Genomic DNA, 21,414 nt, shown 5'->3' on the forward strand with positions numbered 1-21,414 from the left:
GGGGCTACTTGTAGTTCCTAGAGTCTTAAAAAGTAGGATGGGAGCCAGAGCCTTCAGTTATCAAGCTCCTCTTTTATGGAACCAGCTTCCACCTTCAGTCCAGGAGGCAGACACAGTCACCTCATTTAAGAGTAGACTTAAGACTTTCCTCTTTGACAGAGCTTATAGTTAGGGCTGAATGAGGTTTGCCCTGGTCCAGCCCCTTGATAAGCTGCTGGGGGACGTTTTAGGATACACTGAGCACCTCTCTCCTCTTTTCTCTCTCCTTATGGATGAATTTTCTATGATGTCTCATAGGGTCATCGTACCCTATGCAACGTCATAGATCCTATCTGCCTGATGGATCATCGAGGTCTGGATCGTGGAATATGCCCACTACCAACTATTCATACACTCTGTCATATTCATTGATTGTGTTCTTACTTTGTTTTAATTTGTGTGTAATGATTATTTCTGTACACATGACATATATTACACCTGTCCATCCTGGAGAGGGATCCTCCTCTGTTGCTCTCCTGAAGGTTTCTTCCCTTTTTCCCCCCGTGAAGGGTTATTTGGGAGTTTTTCCTGATCCGATGTGAGGTTCTGTGACTGGGATGTCTATATGTGAGACACATTTATAATTTATGAAAATGGGCTATACAAATAAACTGAATTGAATTGAATACTACAAAAAACAACAGCTAACGGAACATGCAGGACCATGTTGTTTTAGGGAACCTACAATAGTAATACCTGTCAGCTGGTAGCTGTTTCCGGTGTGGGGAATCAAAAGGCCTTTTATTTTAAGAATCAAGACCGGTGGTTGCTGTTCTCTCCGAGTCTGTCAAACTTGATATTAGTAAAATACTTGCAGAGCACCAATGAGTGCTTCTCAGTGCTTCTGACAGTGCTTCTGTCAACGCATTGGTTGGTTCCTGGGAAATATTATAATACCGCTGGAACAACTGCTTCAAGCCAGCCAGAACATAGACGGACACTACCGGAAGTAACCCTACATCCTTAAGATTAAAGAGAGAAAAACATCCTATATTTGGTAGAAAGGACTCAGGAGACTAGAACATGATCAATTTAATTGAATGACATAATTTAATAAAACTCGAAAATAATAATTGAATGTCCTATTACTTTGTTCGAATATGAAGACTGTATTTTGAAATGCGCCACCGGATCCGTTATTTTGTATGATATCTAACTTAACGCTGATGTGGCGATACAACACATATTGGAGCGCAGAACTCTCAGGTTCGTGTTTAAATTCAACTCCTTCGACAGCTTTTACGAGACGCCTGTAACATTTGTAGACTTTGGAGCGAAGTCACGGGATTAAACATCAACATATAGGTTATACCATATCATATATATGTATATACATGTATACAGTTTCGCTGCCTCTCGCTCCCTCTGGACACTTGGACACTCCTTCATTTTTGTTCGCTGGATGTGGACCGAGTTCAGTCGGCATCCCAGCAGACATTCCCTGGTGGTTTGGTAAGTTTGCATGACGTGTTTTTTCTCGCTAATGATCGATTCATGTAAGTTCCTGTTTAAAAACGCACAATGGCGAAAACAAAATATGTTGTTCTTGTTGTGTGAAGGACTCTGGTAGTTCTTGAAAGAAGCAACCCACAGAAGAGGTAGTTAGACGACGCTGCCTTACTAACAGCAACACTTCCACGTTGTCGTCAACACGAGCACGCAGACCGCACAGGACCCCAACATGGCCATAGAGTTAACCAGTACAACTTAACCTGAGCCTGACCACGATCCCAACATGGCCATAGAGTTACCCAGTGCAACTTGATCTGAGCCCAATCACAAAGCTACAACACACTTTAATCAGAAGCTTGTAACGTGTAATGTGGTAACTGTTTAATTTCGCATTTAAATCATGACTCGGTACCAAAATTGCACGATGAGTCTACAGTAACACTCCCGAGGTAAGAGAGCAGCATGAACTAATGTCTGGGACTAAAACACAACACAATGAAGCCCACCACCAGCTCCTATAAGCATTTGAAACCAATTCTGATGGTAAAGGGCTTTCATCACTGCCTGACACTGGAGGTGAAGGACAATGCCATAGAATAATCATAGAAGCACATTCTCTGAACATAATACTATCTAGTAAATAGCATAACACTGAACTGAGAACCCTCTGAACACCTTCAAAGACCTCCGGTGATCCTTGAACCACTTTCACAAAGAGTCCTGTTGGGGTATCTGAAGTAATAACATCAGCATCTGTGCTGTTATTATATGTATCACTTCCATGTAGCACACCTTTGTAAATTAACCAAAAAGATGCCCTGCCCTTTTTAGTTTTATGAAAAAGTTGAGGAATGTTCTCAGAAATACATTTGACAACAACATGCAGCCAGCCACGAAAATATATCTATTAATAAATAGGATACAAACAATAGGACAACTGTAGCTGATTATGTGTACTAACTGAAAAAGGGCAATTTTAATGTATGTATAATTTATTTTCTTGGCCAGTGTATAGAATATGGCAACTGCTCTTAGTGGCCGAAACCCCAAAGGACGTGGACCGAACCGAAGTAAGGGTCGGATTTTAGGCATCATTGATGCCATCCAGGATGCAGTGGGGCCACCGAAACAAGCAGCTGCTGACCGGCGGACTGTGGAGAAAACCTGGAAACTCATGGATAAAGTTGTAAGTTTGGAGGCGTGTCAACTTTGCAATAATGACAAGGAAGTAATTTGCTTAATAGTTTGTACATGGCTGACCTCAGGGACATATTAGAGTTTGCCTGTGAGAGTTAAAGCTTCAAGTTCAAGGGGTCACATCAAAATGTGCAAATCAGCATTCTGGATAAGAAACTTGTCATGTGATCCACAACTAAATGTTGGAGCATCCATCAAGCAGTCATCAATGCAATGGATTTCTCTGCCGCAGGTTCGCCTCTGCCAAAATCCCAGACTTCAGCTGAAAAACAGTCCACCATACATCCTGGATATATTACCGGACGCCTACCAGCACCTGCGGCTTACACTGAGCAAATATGAAGAAAACCAGAGACTCACACAACTCAGTGAGAATGAGTACTTTAAAATCTACATCGATAGCCTCATGAGGAAATCCAAACGAGCCATCCGGCTCTTCAAAGAGGGAAAGGAAAGGATGTATGAGGAACAGTCACAGGACAGGTGAGAGTGCTTTTATCTTTATTTTTATTATTTTTATTTTGTATGTCTTACTTAATGGAGGCTTTTGAGATGACTGGGAAAGAGTGACCATGCTCATGGTGTACAGAGGCTAACTGATTCACCTGGTTTGACCTTTCACATTTGTTTAGTTTGACTTTTTGTACCATGGTGTGGGCAGCTTCCAGACTTCATAGTGGTAAGGTGATCGTCCTCGTGTGATGCCTCATGTATTTAAATGTTCTTGTTCTGATGGTACTCTCTGTTCATGTCCCCTAGTTTAGGCTGTGTGCAGTATTCTGTAGTTTAAGCATGTAGTAGATGCTGCAGGATGCCCTCTAGTCAGCTGTCACTATATAATAATAGACAGGAGGGGAGTTGTGTCTGGCATTACTGTGCCCATTTTGTTACGCGTGGAATTAGATAATAATCATGGTTACAATGGACGCAAGAAAAGAAATAAGAGAAGTAAAGTTTCATCAAAACTAAATGATGCTACATTTTGTCTCTTGCTCAGCTTTGGACTATACTTTTGTACCATTTTACAGATGGTAACACTTTACTCATATCCAGCACATTGAATATCAGAACTAATACTCAGTGGTGAATATAAAACAGTTTTCAAAAGCAATATCTCAAAAAACCACAACTCCTTTTCTGTTCTAGAGCTTACTATATTTTAATTTAGTTGCAAGTTACTCATCTTAAACGCCATCTAATAATTATAATTTTAGTGCACTCCAATTCACTAAAAAAATTAACTTGATTAACCGGTGTATCATGATCTCAGCCACAAATTGAGATCTCAACATGGGGTGATGACAGAGGTGCTCGGATGATAGTGATGATGGTGATCTTAAATGAAAGGTTTGCCTATTTCACCAGGGTTACAGGAAGGATACCCAGCAGTTATGTCCTGTCCATGTTCTAATTAGGTAGCTGCGACATATCAGACAAATCCAATTTTGGTTTGTGGCCTGTAACCGTCTGGCATGTCATCTTTACTTAAATCAGGATCGGGATGTGACAGATATGAGCCTGGCTAACTTAGATTAAAGAGAGAGTGGGAGGCCAAGATGGAGAAGTGAAAGAGAGGAGAGTTGGATGGAGAATAGAAAGCTGTGACATATTCAGCTGAAAGTCTATGTTGCAGTTGGTTTTACAGTAGGCTTTATCCTATGATGCATTATACTAGAGATGTGATATTAATGTAGTTTGAGGATAGTAAAGTTGCTGACATTACTGACTCAAAGTTTGCCATTATTAAGTCGAGTAAAATATAGTTTCGCTTTTTTGGGGGGATAATACAGCATCATTTCCTCGTTAACAAACAATGACCTAAAAACAATTTCATCACTTGGTAATGACTAGAGCAGCGGATGTAAGGAGTTTGAGACAGGATGAATGGGAACTATAAAGTAGGACAAATGTGTTGTATTGTAGTTAACTAAAAACCATGGCTGCCAAAACGGCAAAGCAAGTAAACTGCCTCAGTGCAAACCAGTGTATGTTCTGGCATGATTCAACTTGTATTGATACTGTTTGTTCCTGTCTTTTATCATTTGAGTGTGAAATGCTCCAGTGATTATCAGGAGCTCTCTGGTTACCATGTGCAGAGCGAAAATCCCTATCCACTTTACATCCTATTCATATACTGTATTTCCTCTCTGGTTGAGCTCTCAAATAGCCAGCAGATGTTTTTGAAGCATCTATGTCTCAATCTCCTTACATCCGCTGCTCTAGTCATTACCAAGTGATGAAATTGTGTTTAGGTCATTGTTTGTTAACGAGGAAATGATGCTGTATTATTATAGTGTTAAAAGGAAACACTATACATTGCTGCAGTATTTACAGAAAATTATCGATTTTTTCTTTTTCAAAGATTAATCACTTGACCGGTTATTCTGTACATTAATATTGGGCATTTTTTGTCTGTAGTCAAGATATTTCAACCTGCAACTCCCATCATCTAAAAACACAACACTAGCTTCTGCTTCCCACATTTTAGACAGGTTAAAGCAGGCATTGTTACAAGTAAGCATACATGTCTAACTCGGCTTTTGACATGGCATCTTTCATATCTGCATTATTTCAATTAAGTTTATTTTATATAGCCCAATATATCACACATTCTGAATTTGCCTCAGCGAATTTACAATCTGGACACATACGATGTCACTGTCCCAGGACCTCACATCGGATCAGAAAAAACTTTCACGGGAAAAAAAGGGATTGATTTCCTTTCGCCAGAGTAGGAGTGAAAATAAGCTTGTCGATATCCTCAGAGCGTGACTTCTATCAAGCATGATACATTTGGGGCAAATTCAAGGAAGTCTAGTGGAGCCTGTAGAGGGCTCTGTAACAATGTGAACATATGCATGCATCATTTGTCTCAACGTGAAGTGTAGACTGCGTCATGTAAATTAGATGTAAAAAAAAGTGATTCAAGAAACTAGCCTGGACTGTCATCATGCAGATTGGATCATGTACATTTGAGTTACAGCAGGAATATTAATTAGGAAATTGAAGAATGGAAATATGCCAAACAACTGCTCTTGTTAAAAAATGTAAGATTGCACAGGACTTTTCTGTTTCTACGTTAAATGTTAGTCTTTCTAAGTTATGTGTTTTTTACCCTTAAGCCTGAATAACTATTTTGCCTTTGTAGCCTCTTTTTAATAAAAATTCCAAGGAACTGTTTATATGAGTCATGTAGGCTGTTTTATATAATTAGGCAAATTGGTTTCCTTGTTTCAAGATCCTTTTAATTACATCTATTTCTAGAACAATCCTCTGGCATCAGAACAATGACTGAACTCCTTCTTTCTGCATTAGAAAAGAGGCATCGATGTAGAATATATATATATATATATGCATACATACATACATGGCGGTGTGAGGGCGGGGCTTAACGCAATATACATATGTGATTGGCTGAGTGGGATCATGCGAGATGATTTAGAACACGTGCAATTGGTCGGTGTGTTTCCTGGACCACTAAACAAGAGCCGTTAAGGCTAGGAAAGCTGCCAATTGTGACTTCTAGAGATCGAAAGAAACCCATGTATAATGTTTAATGTGCTTTTGCTTTGGTATCAGTTCTGTAGAACTCTCATGTCAGTATGTCACAGCGAGCAGACAAGCTTTGAAGTGATGATGTCACACGTTTCTATTGAAGGCCTGAAACTGGCTAAGATGAGTTCCCAGAAAGTAGAACCACATTGAGAGGAAGTGAAGCACCAGATGAGGAAGCCAGAGCGCCTCATGAACCAAGAGGCTCGGAGCTGTGTGTATATGTATGCGTGTGTGTGTAGTAAGGGTCGTTGCTAGGCTTAGTCACTGTTCTCTGACGAAGGTTTTCTCTCAATCCGCTGACACCCATTGTGTGGAATGGACCATGGAATATTTCCTCTGACTCAATGAACTTGGAACCAACTCACCACGTTTACTTATTGAAGGATTACACATACAACTATAATCACCTCACGGTCTTTACAATAACACATTGTGTTCAAGACACATAATCAGTGGGATATATTTAAGTGGAAAAGTCAACTTGCCAGTCGACAAATTAAGTTTGGTCTGCAATTTCGTGTTACTTATGGGCATATTACCCAAATACCATACAAAACGAAACAATCTTATACAATATCTTTGCTGCGACAAGCTAATATTTGCCAATTTAAAGATCTACATTTAGTTATGTGATTCGGAAAGTTTCCATAGGCTATTATAAAGTTAATGACATTGACGTCAGCAGTTTGTTCTCCGTCAACCCGATGGCAACAGCAGCACCATATTAGAGATCTGATAGACACCACATGTGTCTGACCCTTTGTGAAGCCATTTCAGTCCCTCATATAGTGACTCTGCTTACCCCATATCTCTGCTGGTAGCTGCAAGAACACATCCAAACACAAACACACAGGTAGAAAAACAATACTTTCCCATCCTGGGCCCTATTTCTCATATGTGGTTCAACTAATGTCCTAATATCCAGCTTGAATTAACCCGATGATTGAAATCGGGCTCTTGTGACTTCACGTATCATAGGGGTCATTGGACCTGGCTGTGTGTGATGCTATGGCCCTGCTGATGTGCCCCGCCCACTCCTCCTCTCTACCCCCATCTAATGGATCATGGATTGTGGTCCATGCTGACTACGAACTATTCATTCTCATTGAATGTGTTGTAACTCTGTAATGATTCCTTCTCTACACATGACATCTATTTCTTCTGTCCATCCGAGGAGAGGGATCCACCTCTATTGCTCTCCTGAAGGTTTCTTCCCTTTTTCCCCCCCGTGAAATATATTTTTTGATGTGATGTCGTATTTGTACGGATTGTAAAGCCCTCTGAGGCAAATTTGTACTCTTGTACTAGCTGCTCTGCGCTAGCTCCCTGTAAAATCATTAATCACATTTAAAATTATTTTCCTCCCCTACAAAGCCTTGATTGGTGATGCACCATAATATTTTCAGGAGCTTGTAGTACCATACCAACCCACTAGAGTTTATAGTATCATACCCAAAAAGAGAGCTGCGCTCACTAAATGCGGGGCTACATGTGGTTCCTTGAGTCCTACAAAGTAGGATGGGAGCCAGAGCCTTCAGTTATCAAGCTCCACTTTTATGGAACCAGCTTCTAATTTCAGTCCGGGGGGCCGACAGTCAGCTGATAGTAAATCCCTCCGAGGCAAATATGTAATTTTTGATTCTGGGCTATTCCAAATAAAACTGAATTTAATTGAATAACAGTTCTTTCTCTCTTCTGGCCTCTTTTCTGCAGGAGGAACCTTACCAAACTGTCTCTGATTTTCAGTCACATGTTGGCTGAAATCAAAGCCATCTTTCCTGGAGGACACTTCCAGGGCAACACTTTTAGGATTACGAAAGCTGATGCGTCTGAGTTCTGGAGGACATTTTTTGGAGATAAGTAAGTTTCACCTCATTTTTGCTTCCACTTTTGCAGCTTTGCGTCGATGCTTTACGATCTATTTTATTGATATCATGACATGTGAGAGATTCTCTGTTAGAGCACCTCCAAAGACAGTGTGGTAAACTCTCACACACACGCCTACACAACCTTTATAACTTAAAATCTAAACGGTCTGTGATGCAAAAACAGGATTTAGATGTAGGTGAGCCACCTCATTATCTACCACTCGGCTTCACCATCTTCTCCGTTTCATTGTTTTATCTAATTTCAGCCATAATAGCTTTAGAACAAAGGTTCTACATGGTCTACGCATCCAGGGTTTTTCCTGGGTCAAAATGGGTCTTCGGTGCTCCCAAAAAAAATTGTTGAAGGTCTGTGTTACCATATCACCATAATTAGCAGACATCTATGTATTTTGTTTGTTTTTTTTCACAGAAATAATGGAGGCAATGCTTAGGAAATCATTTTGCTTCCACTTTAGATTAAAATAGATAGGCTAATAGATTGACAATTAGAGATGCACCGATCAGGTTTTTTGGTACCGATCACTGAAATCAGTATCTGCCGATCCGATAATACCGATCACGGTGTTGATTGAAGCATTCTATTTACTGTGTAGCATTATTGCCTAGGAATATGAGGAAATACATATATAAAGCACCTCAAACATTAAAGAAATTACCGATTTCTTTAAACATTTAGGACTTTTACTTTGAAAAATGTCCTAATTGATACATTAAAATTGATTGATTGCCAGTGATGGGGATTTCAGATATGTATGGAACACATCTGCATCATTCATTTCCTGGAACTCTTGGGGAAATCTATATACAGGACTTTTCTGAACATACAAAAGTCAGACTTATTTTTATAAACTCTTCCTTGGTACAGTAAAAATTTTTAATGTTAGCATAATTTAAGCTAAATCTCAGAAACGATCTCTAAAGATACAAAATCAGTTCATTGTTTACTTGTATATGTTAGTGTTTGATTTGTCGACATCTTATTTTGAAAAACGGATGTTTCACGTGGTTCTTTCCGCTAACTTTACAAAACCGGATGTTTTCACGTAAATCCTTCCGCTAACTTTATCAAAACCCTCGCGCGCTCCCTATCGAATGCGTTTACCGTCAACATCAGTCTGTAGGTGCACAGACATGGAAGTGTCGGCTGAGTTGACCCAGTGATTCAACTCAAGGGACGGGGACGCCGCTCGGTGCGTGAGGATCCCCTCGTGGACCTCTGCACTCTCCGTTGCGGTGCGCTGCGATTAAAACGTCTCTGATAGTTCTCGCAGATGTTACGTCATCTGATCGGCCAAGTTTGGTCAGCCGTTTTGAGAACGCCGATCAAAACCGATAATGGGAATATCGGCCGATATGGATCGGCGCCGATCAGATCGGTGCATCCCTATTGACAATAGTCCAGGTGTATTCGTGCACGTCGGGCTGTTGAGTGAGTGATCAGCAGCTGGCCGCTCTGTCCATTCGCGCACCTCACAGTTGCGTATTGATCAGACAAGAAGACACGCTTATCAACTCGATTACTATTGATCAAAACAGAACGAGGGTTCGGCTGTAGCCTACTTGAAACATACTATTGAGAACATATTCGCTGACATGCACGTGATGAACACAGTTTTTTTGTTTTGCCTTAGGCGCTCGGGATTTGTCATAGGCGTTCGGGAAAACGGCTTAGGAGCGTGCCCACATTTTCTCTATGCAGGAAAAACCCTGGCATCTACATATCAGTTGTGCATTTACATTTTTTGCTGTACAAAACTCCATATCATTTTTCAAATGTACATTTATTTCAATAAAGAGGTATTGTTTGATTAAATACCCTTTGTCTCAATAGTTGCTCTATCTTTACTTTTCTGATTTGTCTTGTTGCAGGACAATAGTGTCATGGAAAGTCTTCCGACAGTGCCTTCACGAAGTGCATCCCATCAGCTCGGGCTTGGAGGCCATGGCCCTCAAATCCACCATCGACCTTACCTGCAACGACTACATTTCTGTGTTTGAGTTTGACATTTTTACACGCCTTTTTCAGGTTGGTCAAAATACAATAGTATATGTATAATGAACATAGGGGAAGCTATTTAAAACCAGAGTAATCTTTCCAGAAAATTCAATTGAACTGACTAATATCAGGCCTCTATGATTTGGAGGATTCAAGTCAGGAAACACATTGTTGATCATGTAAAGAAAGCAAAAATATGTTTTAACTTGCCTGTTTGAGAGCTAAACAGACAATTTTTTCTCACAATGGGATTTGTCAGGATTTTCTTGCAGAGATAAGATGGCACTAGGCTGAAAAAAAAAAGAAATACTATAAAATAACATTATCGGATGCCCAGCCACATACCATTTGGTTAAAGCAGCAGAAGTTATATTTAAATATATGCAGACTCACAATGAGGTTGGCTTTGCATCGCTGCTTTATTTAACCAATTATCTCACATCAAAAGACCAGAATGGTGTGACACAGCAACACACGCAGGAACAAAACCTTATGTATGGCATACAGTAGGTTCACAGTATAGGAAAAAAAAAGAAAGATTCTCTCGATGCATTTGGTTCCAGTTTTTGCTTGTTTGGGCTAGCTCTCTCTAAGACACTGCATTTGGAAATTTAAAAAACATATTCATATTTATATATCAAAAGATAGGCAACAATAAAACTACATAATTACAGTAAATGAGTTCCAAGAAAACAGTTGTTTTGACACACAAAAGGATTAGTGTGTGCATGCATGCTGGTCACTCTCTCGCATGGCTTCAAGAAGGTGTGGGCACTGAGGTGAATATTTAAAAGTTCTAATTTAAATTAGGATCAATAATGCCATTTTTATCAAGTTCTGAAGCTTAAAAAAAAGAAAGTGAAACCTGATTCACTGCACATTTTTAATGAACTCGCAGCTTGCCAGTGTGCTTAATAGTGCAATATGGTCTACTAAAGAAGATATGGAAGTGGGTAGGAATTGACTGGCTGGCTGCTGGTGTAACCAGTGTGTCAGTCGTGTATAGCAACTGATTGATAAGTCTGTCCTGCTGAAAAGTAAAGTGATTGTAATGTTATTGGAGGTAGTTGGAAGTGTTGACATCTGCAGAATACCTTAAACCAGTTGTTAATAAATCCAAACACAGATGGCTGCAATGCAATTTGTGACTGAACAAAACAATGCAAATTTTTTTTAAATTAAAAGTTAATTGCATATCAATCTTTTTCAGCCGTGGGGATCAATTCTGAGGAACTGGAATTTCCTGGCAGTGACACACCCCGGCTACATGGCTTTTCTGACCTATGATGAAGTCAAGGCCCGACTGCACAAGTACATTGACAAGCCTGGCAGGTATGGCAACTGTGCGTATTTTAACCTATATACCTGGCGCCTTGCCATAGGATCATAGACGTTCACTGGGAAGATTTGCAGCCGAGTGTGAAGTGAGTCAGCACCTCCAAATCTGGAAACCGGTAAATTGCTCCCTCCAGGTGGGGATGGAGTGCTTACCCCAAATGAAAGAGTTCAAGTATTGAGTGAGGGTAAGATGGCGCGGGAGATCGACAGGCGAATCGGTGCAGAAAGGCAAGGTGGAGAAGTCAAACAGACAGGGTAGTACCGGGGGCAATGTGGAGAAGTCCAAACGGGCAGGCTCGTACTGGGGCAGAGACAAGGGGAAACCAGTCTGAGGTGAAAAGTGCTGAATGACCTGGCAGTGAAGCTGGGTTCTATTTCATCCTTCCTGACCGCCAGAGGCGGTGCTTAGCACTGGATATCTTCCGTCTTGCGCGTAGCAGGTCGAGTATTAATAACGACAAAGTCACCTGTGACCTCGGATGACACGCCCACCGGGTATAAGTTCCGGTGTCATCCCGAGATCAGTCCTTTTTCATCTTCTCGCAAACGCAGGCTAACGGAATTACTACGTTAGCATCAGCTAAAGCTGAAGTTTAACTGAAGCTCGTCGCGGGGAGCCTTGTGACCAAATGGTCGGAGTTGCGATCCGTCGCCCTCCAAAGGCTGTGACGAGCTCTCCTCTGAGGAGGAGGACGTTGCGTTTCTCTACGGCGGACCGTCGAGGCGGACCGGAGAACGCACAGGTTTTTTCTCGGTCCTCACCAGAGCACCTTCACCGCGAAGCTTCAATCGGGTGAGATCGAATACAATTGTTGTCTACGATTGCATATCCCACAGTAGCAGAGCTCTCGTTCCTGCTAACTGTGTGCTAACGAGAGCGCGTCCGCTCGGTGTCGCCAGGCTGCTACACCGGCGCGACCGGCTCTCTGTAGCGATTGGGATAGCGTGTGTGTTGACTTTAGTAGCATTGCCGCCGTGTATAGCTAGCAGAGTGTGTCCGCTCAGGCTAACGGAGCCTACGCTAAATCCGACAGCTACCTCCTGTTCCACAGGACCTCGGCCCAAGTAGCGGAGCGCTCTCGCGCAGGCTACTGCTGGGCGATTACAGCGCTAACGAGAGCGCGTCCGCTCGTTGCGGCTGGCTGCCACACTGCTACACCGTGACCGGCTTCCAGTGAGCAGAGCGTCCCGCTCAGGCTCACCGGTGGGACGCTAAGGAGGCTATAAGTCGATACTGATGCATACGTGCACATGTACCTCCATGACATCGCTGCTGTTGCAGCTAGCAGAGCGTCTCCACTCAGGCTGCCACGCTAATACTGAAAGCTACCAGACGAGTGAAGTGTGTCCTCACTCTCTCACTAGACATGCTGTTTTCTGACCCGTGTTCACGGGATCAGCGTCTACAGTAGCGCAGAGCTCTCGCTCAGGCTTACCGGGAGGACACCAGTAATTGCAGTTGCCATACTAGTGGAGAGGGTCCTCGAAGAGACCTGCCCTCTCACTACGACTGTTTTCACAGGACCTGCTCCCCCGTAGCACAGTGCTTTCGACCAGGCTACTTGTGGGATGCTTGTAATTACAGCTACTGTACTAGTCAGGCGTGTCCTCACTTCCTCTCTCTAGAGAGGCTGTTCTCTAAACTGTTTTCTAAAACTGCACAGAACCCGTTTCCACAGTAACAGAGTGCTCTCGCTTAAGTTTACTGGTAGGACACCAGTAATCACAGCTACTGTATTGAAGAGGTGTCCTCGCTCTAGACGGACTGTCTCCGTCCTGCCCTACAGGACCTGGGCCACAGTAGCGGAGTGCTACTGCTGCGACCCCCAGCAGCCACAGCTACCGTACTAGTGAGGCCAGTGGTGGCTGATACCCTCACTAGACGGGCTGTTAACATCCTGCTCCACAGGACCTGGGCCACAGTAGCGGAGTGCTACTGCTGCGACCCTTGCTGCTACAGCTACCGTACTAGTGAGGCCAGTGGTGGCTGATACCCTCACTAGACGGGCTGTTTCCGTCCTGCTCCACAGGACCTGGGCCACAGTAGCGGAGTGCTACTGCTGCGTCCCCTAGCAGCCTCAGCTACCGTGCTAGTGAGGCCAGCGGTGGTTTTGGACACCCTCAATTCACGAGACGGGCTGTCTCCGTCCTGCTCCAGGGACCTGGGCCACAGTAGCGGAGTGCTACTGCGGCGTCCCCAGCTGCGACCGTTACCGTGCTTGTGAGGGCAGCGTTCGCGCTCTCCCCTCACTAGACGGACTGTCTCTGCCCTGCTCCACAGGACCTGGGCTGCAGTAGCGGAGTGCGCTCGCTCTGGCTACTGCTAGGACCCCAACAGACAGAGGTCAGGTCAGCTCCAGGCCAGTTGACCAGTTACAAGCGCCGGCTAGGAGCCGCAGGGGCTCCCCTAGCAGAGTTCAATCGGGCATGCTAGCTAATAGCGTAGGTCTGCTGACCGCGGAACTAGCTCACATAAATCGCCACCCTAGTGCAGGGAGGACTGAAGCATCAGATCCACCCACGGCTGATCCATTCCCAAGGGAGGACATCTCAGTGGCAGTGTCCACCAATCTCCTTACTGGAGGACGGGGACGAGCGGCCCACCCACGCTTCTGGGCCTGGTTCCCATTCCTCAGGCCTTAGCCCTTTGTAGGGGGCAGTCGACTGCCCCATCGGGTGCGTCATTCGCAGGGCACAGGAACTGCTGGATATACAGCAGCCGGAACCCCACGCACGCTAGTGCATTCTTCAGGGGCATTCCCGGCCCTGCCACCTTTTTGGTCTCCCCTCCGGAGACTATCTGAGGGGTTACCATCTTACGACAGATCACCGAACCCCGGCGTCCATGCAGGACACGGCCAAATGTGGCCTTCGTCGCATGCCATCCATTGAGCTGATTATCGCATCCATCATTTTCTCCCCAAGGGGACTCCGAGGCCGGTTGACCGGTGCCCTCGAGCCCAGTCGGTTCACAGGCGACCATTTTACCGTGCTTACTACACGGCAACTCCCCCACCTATGTCATACTTGACTACAGCCTCAGTGAGGCTGCACTGCAGGCATTTGCACTTACGTCAAGAGAACCTGGGCGCCTAATGCTCTCCAGGGTTCAGACCAGCTGTTTGGCCAGCGCAGGCACCCTTGTCAGAGACATGAAGGAACAACCTCCCTACTGTCTCAGTAAAATCAGGGGACCTGCTCTACAGGCGCAGCAGCGCACCGTACAAGCCGGTTAGACCAGGCAGCAGTTATCTGGTCTTCGCAGGACCGTGTCCACACCCCGCAGACTCGGGGGCGCCACGTCTTGACTTTCTCATGCTGAGCACAGCAGACATCCTTCGTGTGGTCTCCAGAGGAGATCGGCTCATGTCTGTCGACTTAAGGGAGGCCTTTTGTCAGGTTCCTATCATGCTTCACAGACGGTTGCTCTGTTTAGCTTTCCAAAGCCGTTATTCTCAGGCTTCTTCCATTTGGACTTCCCCAGGAGTTTTTACAATAGGCGTTACTGCCGCCCTGCAATCACCAGGGCGTGAGGAAACTGCCATCCTGGGCGATCTGGCTGATATGTGCGCCATACCCATTTAAGGCCACACAGTGCATTGCTCGCACTCTCTCACACCGCGCGGTTGGGCCTTCGTGAACATAAAGAGCTCCCTGAGCCATTCTCGGAGCATAACCTTCATTGGTGTAGCTCTAGATGCAGCCACTAAATGGGCCTGCCCGTCACTCAAGCAGGTGGATGGCATCCTCCGCAGCCTTCCCCTCTCTGAGGGGGCAGGCAGTGGTCTTTAATCCTTTTTTCCTTGCCTATCGGGCAAATGCTTGGGCTGCTGTCGCTGCGCCCTTCGCATGGAGGGCCTAACGGTCTTCACCAGGGGCCACAGGCACAAGACAGGTTTCACAGTAGTGCCTTCCGCTCTATCCCCGGAGAGGGTCAGAGCATACCTGTCAGAGGGTATCCCCAGGGAAGGGGTCCGCCCCGCCGGGAGATCGCCACAGCAGACTCCCGCTTCTCAAGGTGGGGCGCAGTCTGGCGGCACAGGACTTCCAGAGGACAGTCTATTCGTGATACTTGGGTCTGGAGCCACAGGCCATGTACCTAGCGCTCAAACAGTTCCTGCCATACTTGGGAAGGAATATGTACTTGTTGGGCGAGACATCGCCTCAACCACGTGTTGACTTGAACCTCCAGGGGTCTCTAGGGCTGCAGAGCTGCTACGGAGCTCCCGTGCCCTTCTGACTTTTCTTACTCCGGTAACCCTTCACCTGACCAATTGTCGGGCGAGGTATAGACCAGGAGAACGGAACCAGAGCGTTCCCCACATTTCCGCTGATCTTGCCAACTACTCAGGGTCTTCAACAGGGCCACTGACTTTTGCTGGTGGCCCCCTTGCGTCCAGCCAGGACTTGGTTCCCCTGGCTGCACAGACTTCCCTGGGAGACGGCGCCTCGCTGACATGCGGGACCCTAGCACAGCTAGATGGTGAGATCTGCCATCCCAATCCCGGCCGCGCCCAACAAGGGGCCTGGCCGCAGAAGTAGCTGAACAGAATCAGTCCAAAGGACTATTCTAAACGCCAGAGTGCCATCCGTCTACAAGACATGTGCAGACAGAAGCCACTTCCCGACTGACGGACGGAGGGACCCAGTACGGTGCCTCGTGCCTACGGTACTCACGCCTCCGTCATCCCTTCTAGTTAAGGGCATGTCTGCTTCTATCCTGAGGGCCTACATAGCTGCCATTCAGGGCAGTATGCTAAAGCCGACAATGACGCAGAACAGCCACAAGCTGGTGTCCCTCTTCATAAGGAGGGCCTCAGCGACTGTGTCCCCTAAGCCCCCTGAGGGCTCCTCCAGGGGACTTGCCCGTGATACTGGACACCCCATGCTCGCCTTCCTGCAAACCCTTGGCAGAGGCAGAGCTGTGGTTGCTGTCGGCAAAGACCTTTCATCCTTGCCATAACTGCGGCAGAGCAAGTAGGCAAGCTACACGCTATGTCGGTCAATGAGCCTTGTCTGAGGGGAACTCAGATGGCTCGGGTGTCACACTGCGGCCTAAGGCAGTGGCTTCCCCCAAGGGTGCTGGCACGCTCGGGTCTCAACCAGCCTGTCCAGCCCGCACAGCTTGACCACCATAACTAGTCAGTTAGGGTGGATCTAAGGAGGGCTATGCCATTGCAAAACAGTGCCTGTTCCACTAGATAGTGGAGGCCATTGACTGTGCAGAGGTGGTGAACGTCTGTGCTCTGCCATCCAGAGCAGGGGGGTTGTTCTACCAACAGTGTTCCTACATCACGGGCGACCCTGAGAGGTATGGCCGTAGGGAATATAGGTGCATATATGTGCAACAGCCTCAGGGGCACCGTTGAGCACATTCACCAGAGACTATAGAGCGAACGGGAACACCCTCCATGCATTGCAGGTGTTTCTCCGTCCAGATCCTCTGCTTGAGTCATACGAGGTAGTTTCCTTGGGATTCCTCGTGACTCTGTTGATATGTCATCCAGTGCTAAGCACCGCCTCTGGCGGTCAGGAAGGATGAAATAGAATGCAAGTTACGTATGTAACTATGGTTCTATGAATCCTGGATGACCGCCAGAGTTCTTAGTCACTCGGAATCTCGTGAGTTCGCGAGAAGATTCCGTAGGACTGATCTCGGGATGACACCGGAAACTTATACCCGGTGGGCGTGTCATCCGAGGTCACAGGTGACTTTGTCGTTATTAATACTCGACCTGCTATGCGCAAGACGGAAGATATCCAGTGCTAAGCACCCCCTCTGGCGGTCATCCAGGATTCATAGAACCATAGTTACATACGTAACTTGCGTTTTATATACCAGGGGAGTCGGCGCAGCAGAGTGGACAGGTGAGAGTGATTGAGCTGATGAGGTGGGTGTGACTAACAGGTCAGAATAAGCTGATGAGGTCGGTGTAACTAACAGGTGCACTGAATGAGCTGATGAGGTGAGTGTGACTAACCGGTGAAAATGACTTATGACTGCCATGAGAAGAAGTTGACTTAGTTTACGACACGCTCAACATTCTCCTTGTAGAAAGTCCTGTGTTTGTTTGACCCACCAAGGGGACTATCATGCACTTTATACCACGGAAGTTACTCTGAGCATCTAATAATGACGTAGATGGGTTTACATTAAAGTAAGTTTAAAGCCTGAAAACCTTCTACAAATGGTGCGACTCAAACGATTAGAGCTTGTTTTATTTGTTGCGACCATTTTTTGAAGTGCAGCTCTAACATACTGTTGTGTTTGATTATGATTATACAACAAACAATATAGATGAGTTCCATGGATACAATCCAGGAAAGTATAATCACTAGAAAATTCAAGACTTGGGCCCTATTTCTCGTACGTGGCTCAACAAAGTTGATCAAATGTCCTATTAACCCGCTTAAATTCACGAGACGATTGACATCAGGCTATCTCTGTTTCTCAAAGGCTGATCCGCCCTTAACCCTTGTGTTGCCTTAGGGTCATTTTGACCCGAATCAATATTACACCCTCCCCCCGCCTTTGGGTCATTTTGACCCGATTCAATGTTTCACCCTCCTGTTACCTTTATATTTACTAACATATTTTACCCTTTGGGTTCAATTTGACTCCAGCAATTAAAACCTCCAGAAAATTATTAGAATTAATATTGTTTTCCAAGTTTAAGTGTGAGGCACTTTATGTTTGTTTGTTGACTACCGAAAGAACACCACATTAAACATTGAATGGGGTCAAATTAATCCTAAGGCGGGGGGAGGGTGTAATATTGATTCGGGTCAAAATGACCCTAAGGCAACACAAGGGTTAAACTGTGTCGTTAATTTGAAAAAGACTTTGTCAGTCAGTACTTGTCCAACTTCAAACATCAGCATCATTGGGACTACAGATGAAAAATAGCCTCTTGGCTAACTCTGCCACATTTACTGAAATGTTTTTATTAATATGCACTGTCCCTTAAAAAACAACAAAAGAAAAGAAAAGGGGGAAGCGTCGATCACCGAAACCATGATTTTATAACGGCACAAAGTCAAATAAATTGAAAGGAAGAGCCTCTTTTTTTCTCCCCACAAATGTCGGAACATCAAACGCCCTCTGGGTTCATAACAATATCATATATATAGTTATACATAATATCACCCGTAGGCTCACACAGCTCGGCAACTTTCACCCGCAACTACGTCTGAATAACTGGACGAAAGTCCTATTTATTCTTATCCATTCTCGTCTGTGCATTCATGAATCTACTCTCAACACATAAGTGTTGAGAAAATTAATCGGCTAATTTTAAGTGCCTCATCACCCCAATCAATCCAATTATATTTCCTTAAATATGCCTGCTAGCAGTCTGTTTCATGACTCAACTCTTCCAGAACAAGTAGATAATATATATGTGTATGTACATGTATGTGGCGATGACCATATAGAATAAGATTTGAATATGAGTTTGAATCTGTGTATCAAGCACTGAATGTAATGAACACATCTTGAAGTTTCTCAAGCGCTAAATAAATTCGGAACAGCCCGGCCTACAGCGGCTTTTCTGATGTTCTGCAGCATCGCTGACACCGTACAACAATGTACAACAATGTACCACTTGCTAAAAAGTATGTGACTAGTCTTATGTTCAATCAGTTTTAACTTTAATATATAAAATAATAATAAAAATGTTTTTTAAATGAACAGTCCACACAGTTTTCTGAAAACAATATCATAGGAAACTTCACATTCAATTTAATTCAGTTTATTTGTATAGCCCATTTTCACAAATTACTAATTTGTCTCAGAGTGCTTTACAATCTGTACATATAGACATCCCTGTCCCAAAACCTCACATCGGATCAGGATAAACTCCCAAACAACCCTTCATGGGGGGAAAAAGGGAAGAAACCTTCAGGAGAGCAATGGAGGAGGATCCCTCTCCAGGATGGACAGGTGTAATAGATGTAATGTGTACAGAAGGAATCACTATACACAAATTAAAACACAGTAACAACACAATCAATGAATATGACAGAGTGTATGAATAGTTCGTAGTAGGCATATTCCACGATCGAGACCTCCACGATCCATCAGGCAGATGGAGGTAGAGAGGAGGAGTGGGCGGAGTCTCAACAGGGCAGTGGCATAGTTGGTAGTAGGCATATTCTACGATCCAGACCTCGATGATCCGTCAGGCAGATGGAGGTAGAGGGGAGGAGTGGCGGAGTCTCAGCAGGGCCATGGCATAGTTGATAGTAGGCATATTCCACGATCCAGACCTCGATGATCCATCAGGCAGATGGGATCTATGACGTCTCAAAGGGTCCGATGACCCTATGAGACGTGAAGTCAAAAGGACTCCGGGGAGAAAGCAGAGTTTGTAATGTGCAATAGAGAGATGAAAATTCATCCACAAGGAGGGAGAAAAGAGGAGAGAGGTGCTCAGTGTATCCTAAACATCCCCCAGCAGCCTATAAGCCTATAGCAGCATATCAAGGGGCTGGACCAGGGAAAACCTGATTCAGCCCTAACTATAAGCTCTGTCAAAGAGGAAAGTCTTAAGTCTACTCTTAAATGAGGTGACTGTGTCTGCCTCCCAGACTGAAGGTGGAAGCTGGTTCCATAAAAGAGGAGCTTGATAACTAAAGGCTCTGGCTCCCATCCTACTTTTTAAGACTCTAGGAACTACAAGTAGCCTCGCATTTAGTGAGCGCAGCTCTCTAGTGGGGTAATTTGGTACTACACCAATCAAGGCTTTGTAGGTTAAGAGAAGAATTTTAAAAGTGATTCTTGATTTTACGGGGAGCCAGTGCAGAGCAGCTAATGCAGGAGTAATATGATCTCTTTTCTTGGTTTTAGTGAGAACACGAGCTGCAGCATTCTGGATCAACTGGAGGGACCTAAGAGACTTATTAGAGCAGCCTGATAATATGGAGTTGCAGTAATCCAGTCTAGAAGTAACGAACACGTGAACCAATTTTTCTGCATTTTTTTGAGACAAGATGTGCCTGATTTTTGAAATATTACGTTGATGAAAAAATGCAGTCCTTGATTTGCTTTATGTGTGGAGTTAAAGGACAAGTCCCGATCAAAGATAACGCCGAGATTCTTTACAGTGGTGTTGGATTCTAGGGTAATGCCATCTATATAAAACACATCACCAGATGATTGATCTCCGAGTAAAATTACTTCGGTTTTGTCTGAGTTTTACATCAAGAAGTTGCAGGTCATCCATGTTTTTATGTCTTTAAGACATGCTTGAATTTTACTGAGGTGGTTGGACTCCTCTGGTTTAATCGATAGATATAATTGAGTATTATCTGCATAACAATGAAAGTTTCAAATGGAGTTATATTGCTTCAAACATTATTATTTGTTCCTGAAGTTTGGTTTGCAGTTTGTGTGTGTAAACCATGCACCTCTCTCTCTATCTCTATCTCTCTCTCTTTTTTTTCTTCTCACTCTCACAGTTACATCTTCAGACTGAGTTGTACGAGGCTGGGCCAGTGGGCCATCGGCTATGTGACCAATGACACCAACATACTGCAGACCATCCCCCACAACAAACCATTGTTCCAGGCCCTCATTGATGGCTACAGGGAGGGCTTGTACGTAACTTATCACACACAAACTCTCTCCCTCTAGCTCACTCTCTCTTTTTATATTGCTCAACTCTCCACTGTGGATGTGCTGTATCCCATTGAAAAATGTTCAACTGTGTTTTAATCAGTCATCTGTTCTGGTTGGTCTTCAAATCTCTCTCACCAGACCAAAGTGTGGTGCCCCTCAAAGGCTCCTTTCTGAAAGCCACTTCCTAGGTCAAACATGTATTTTATTTAGTCTCAGTTAGAGGAGAGGTTGTATCTGAGTCTTATGTGGTTCTGCGAGGCCTTCTGTTCCTATCATACCTGATCGTCTGACAGGCCCCCAGAGAAATTAAACACTCTTCCTCCATCTAG

At 44.6% G+C, this 21,414-nt stretch overlaps 1 protein-coding gene across 1 annotated transcript in view; it reads left to right on the forward strand.

Annotated features, from left to right (window-relative positions):
- Positions 1–1,232: 1,232 nt before the first annotated feature.
- cblb (Cbl proto-oncogene B, E3 ubiquitin protein ligase) overlaps positions 1,233–21,414 on the forward strand; it is a 33,920-nt gene continuing 13,738 nt past the window's right edge. Inside the window, exons 1-7 of the mRNA XM_056411667.1 lie at positions 1,233–1,491; positions 2,500–2,677; positions 2,921–3,171; positions 7,957–8,103; positions 10,002–10,158; positions 11,339–11,460; positions 20,926–21,063. Of these exons, the coding sequence (XP_056267642.1) occupies positions 2,510–2,677; positions 2,921–3,171; positions 7,957–8,103; positions 10,002–10,158; positions 11,339–11,460; positions 20,926–21,063 (983 nt within the window). The 5' untranslated portion in view covers positions 1,233–1,491; positions 2,500–2,509. The remainder of the gene's footprint in view (positions 1,492–2,499; positions 2,678–2,920; positions 3,172–7,956; positions 8,104–10,001; positions 10,159–11,338; positions 11,461–20,925; positions 21,064–21,414) is intronic.

Source organism: Pseudoliparis swirei, chromosome 3 (genome assembly GCF_029220125.1).
Source record: "Pseudoliparis swirei isolate HS2019 ecotype Mariana Trench chromosome 3, NWPU_hadal_v1, whole genome shotgun sequence".
Taxonomy (NCBI): Eukaryota; Metazoa; Chordata; class Actinopteri; order Perciformes; family Liparidae; genus Pseudoliparis; species Pseudoliparis swirei.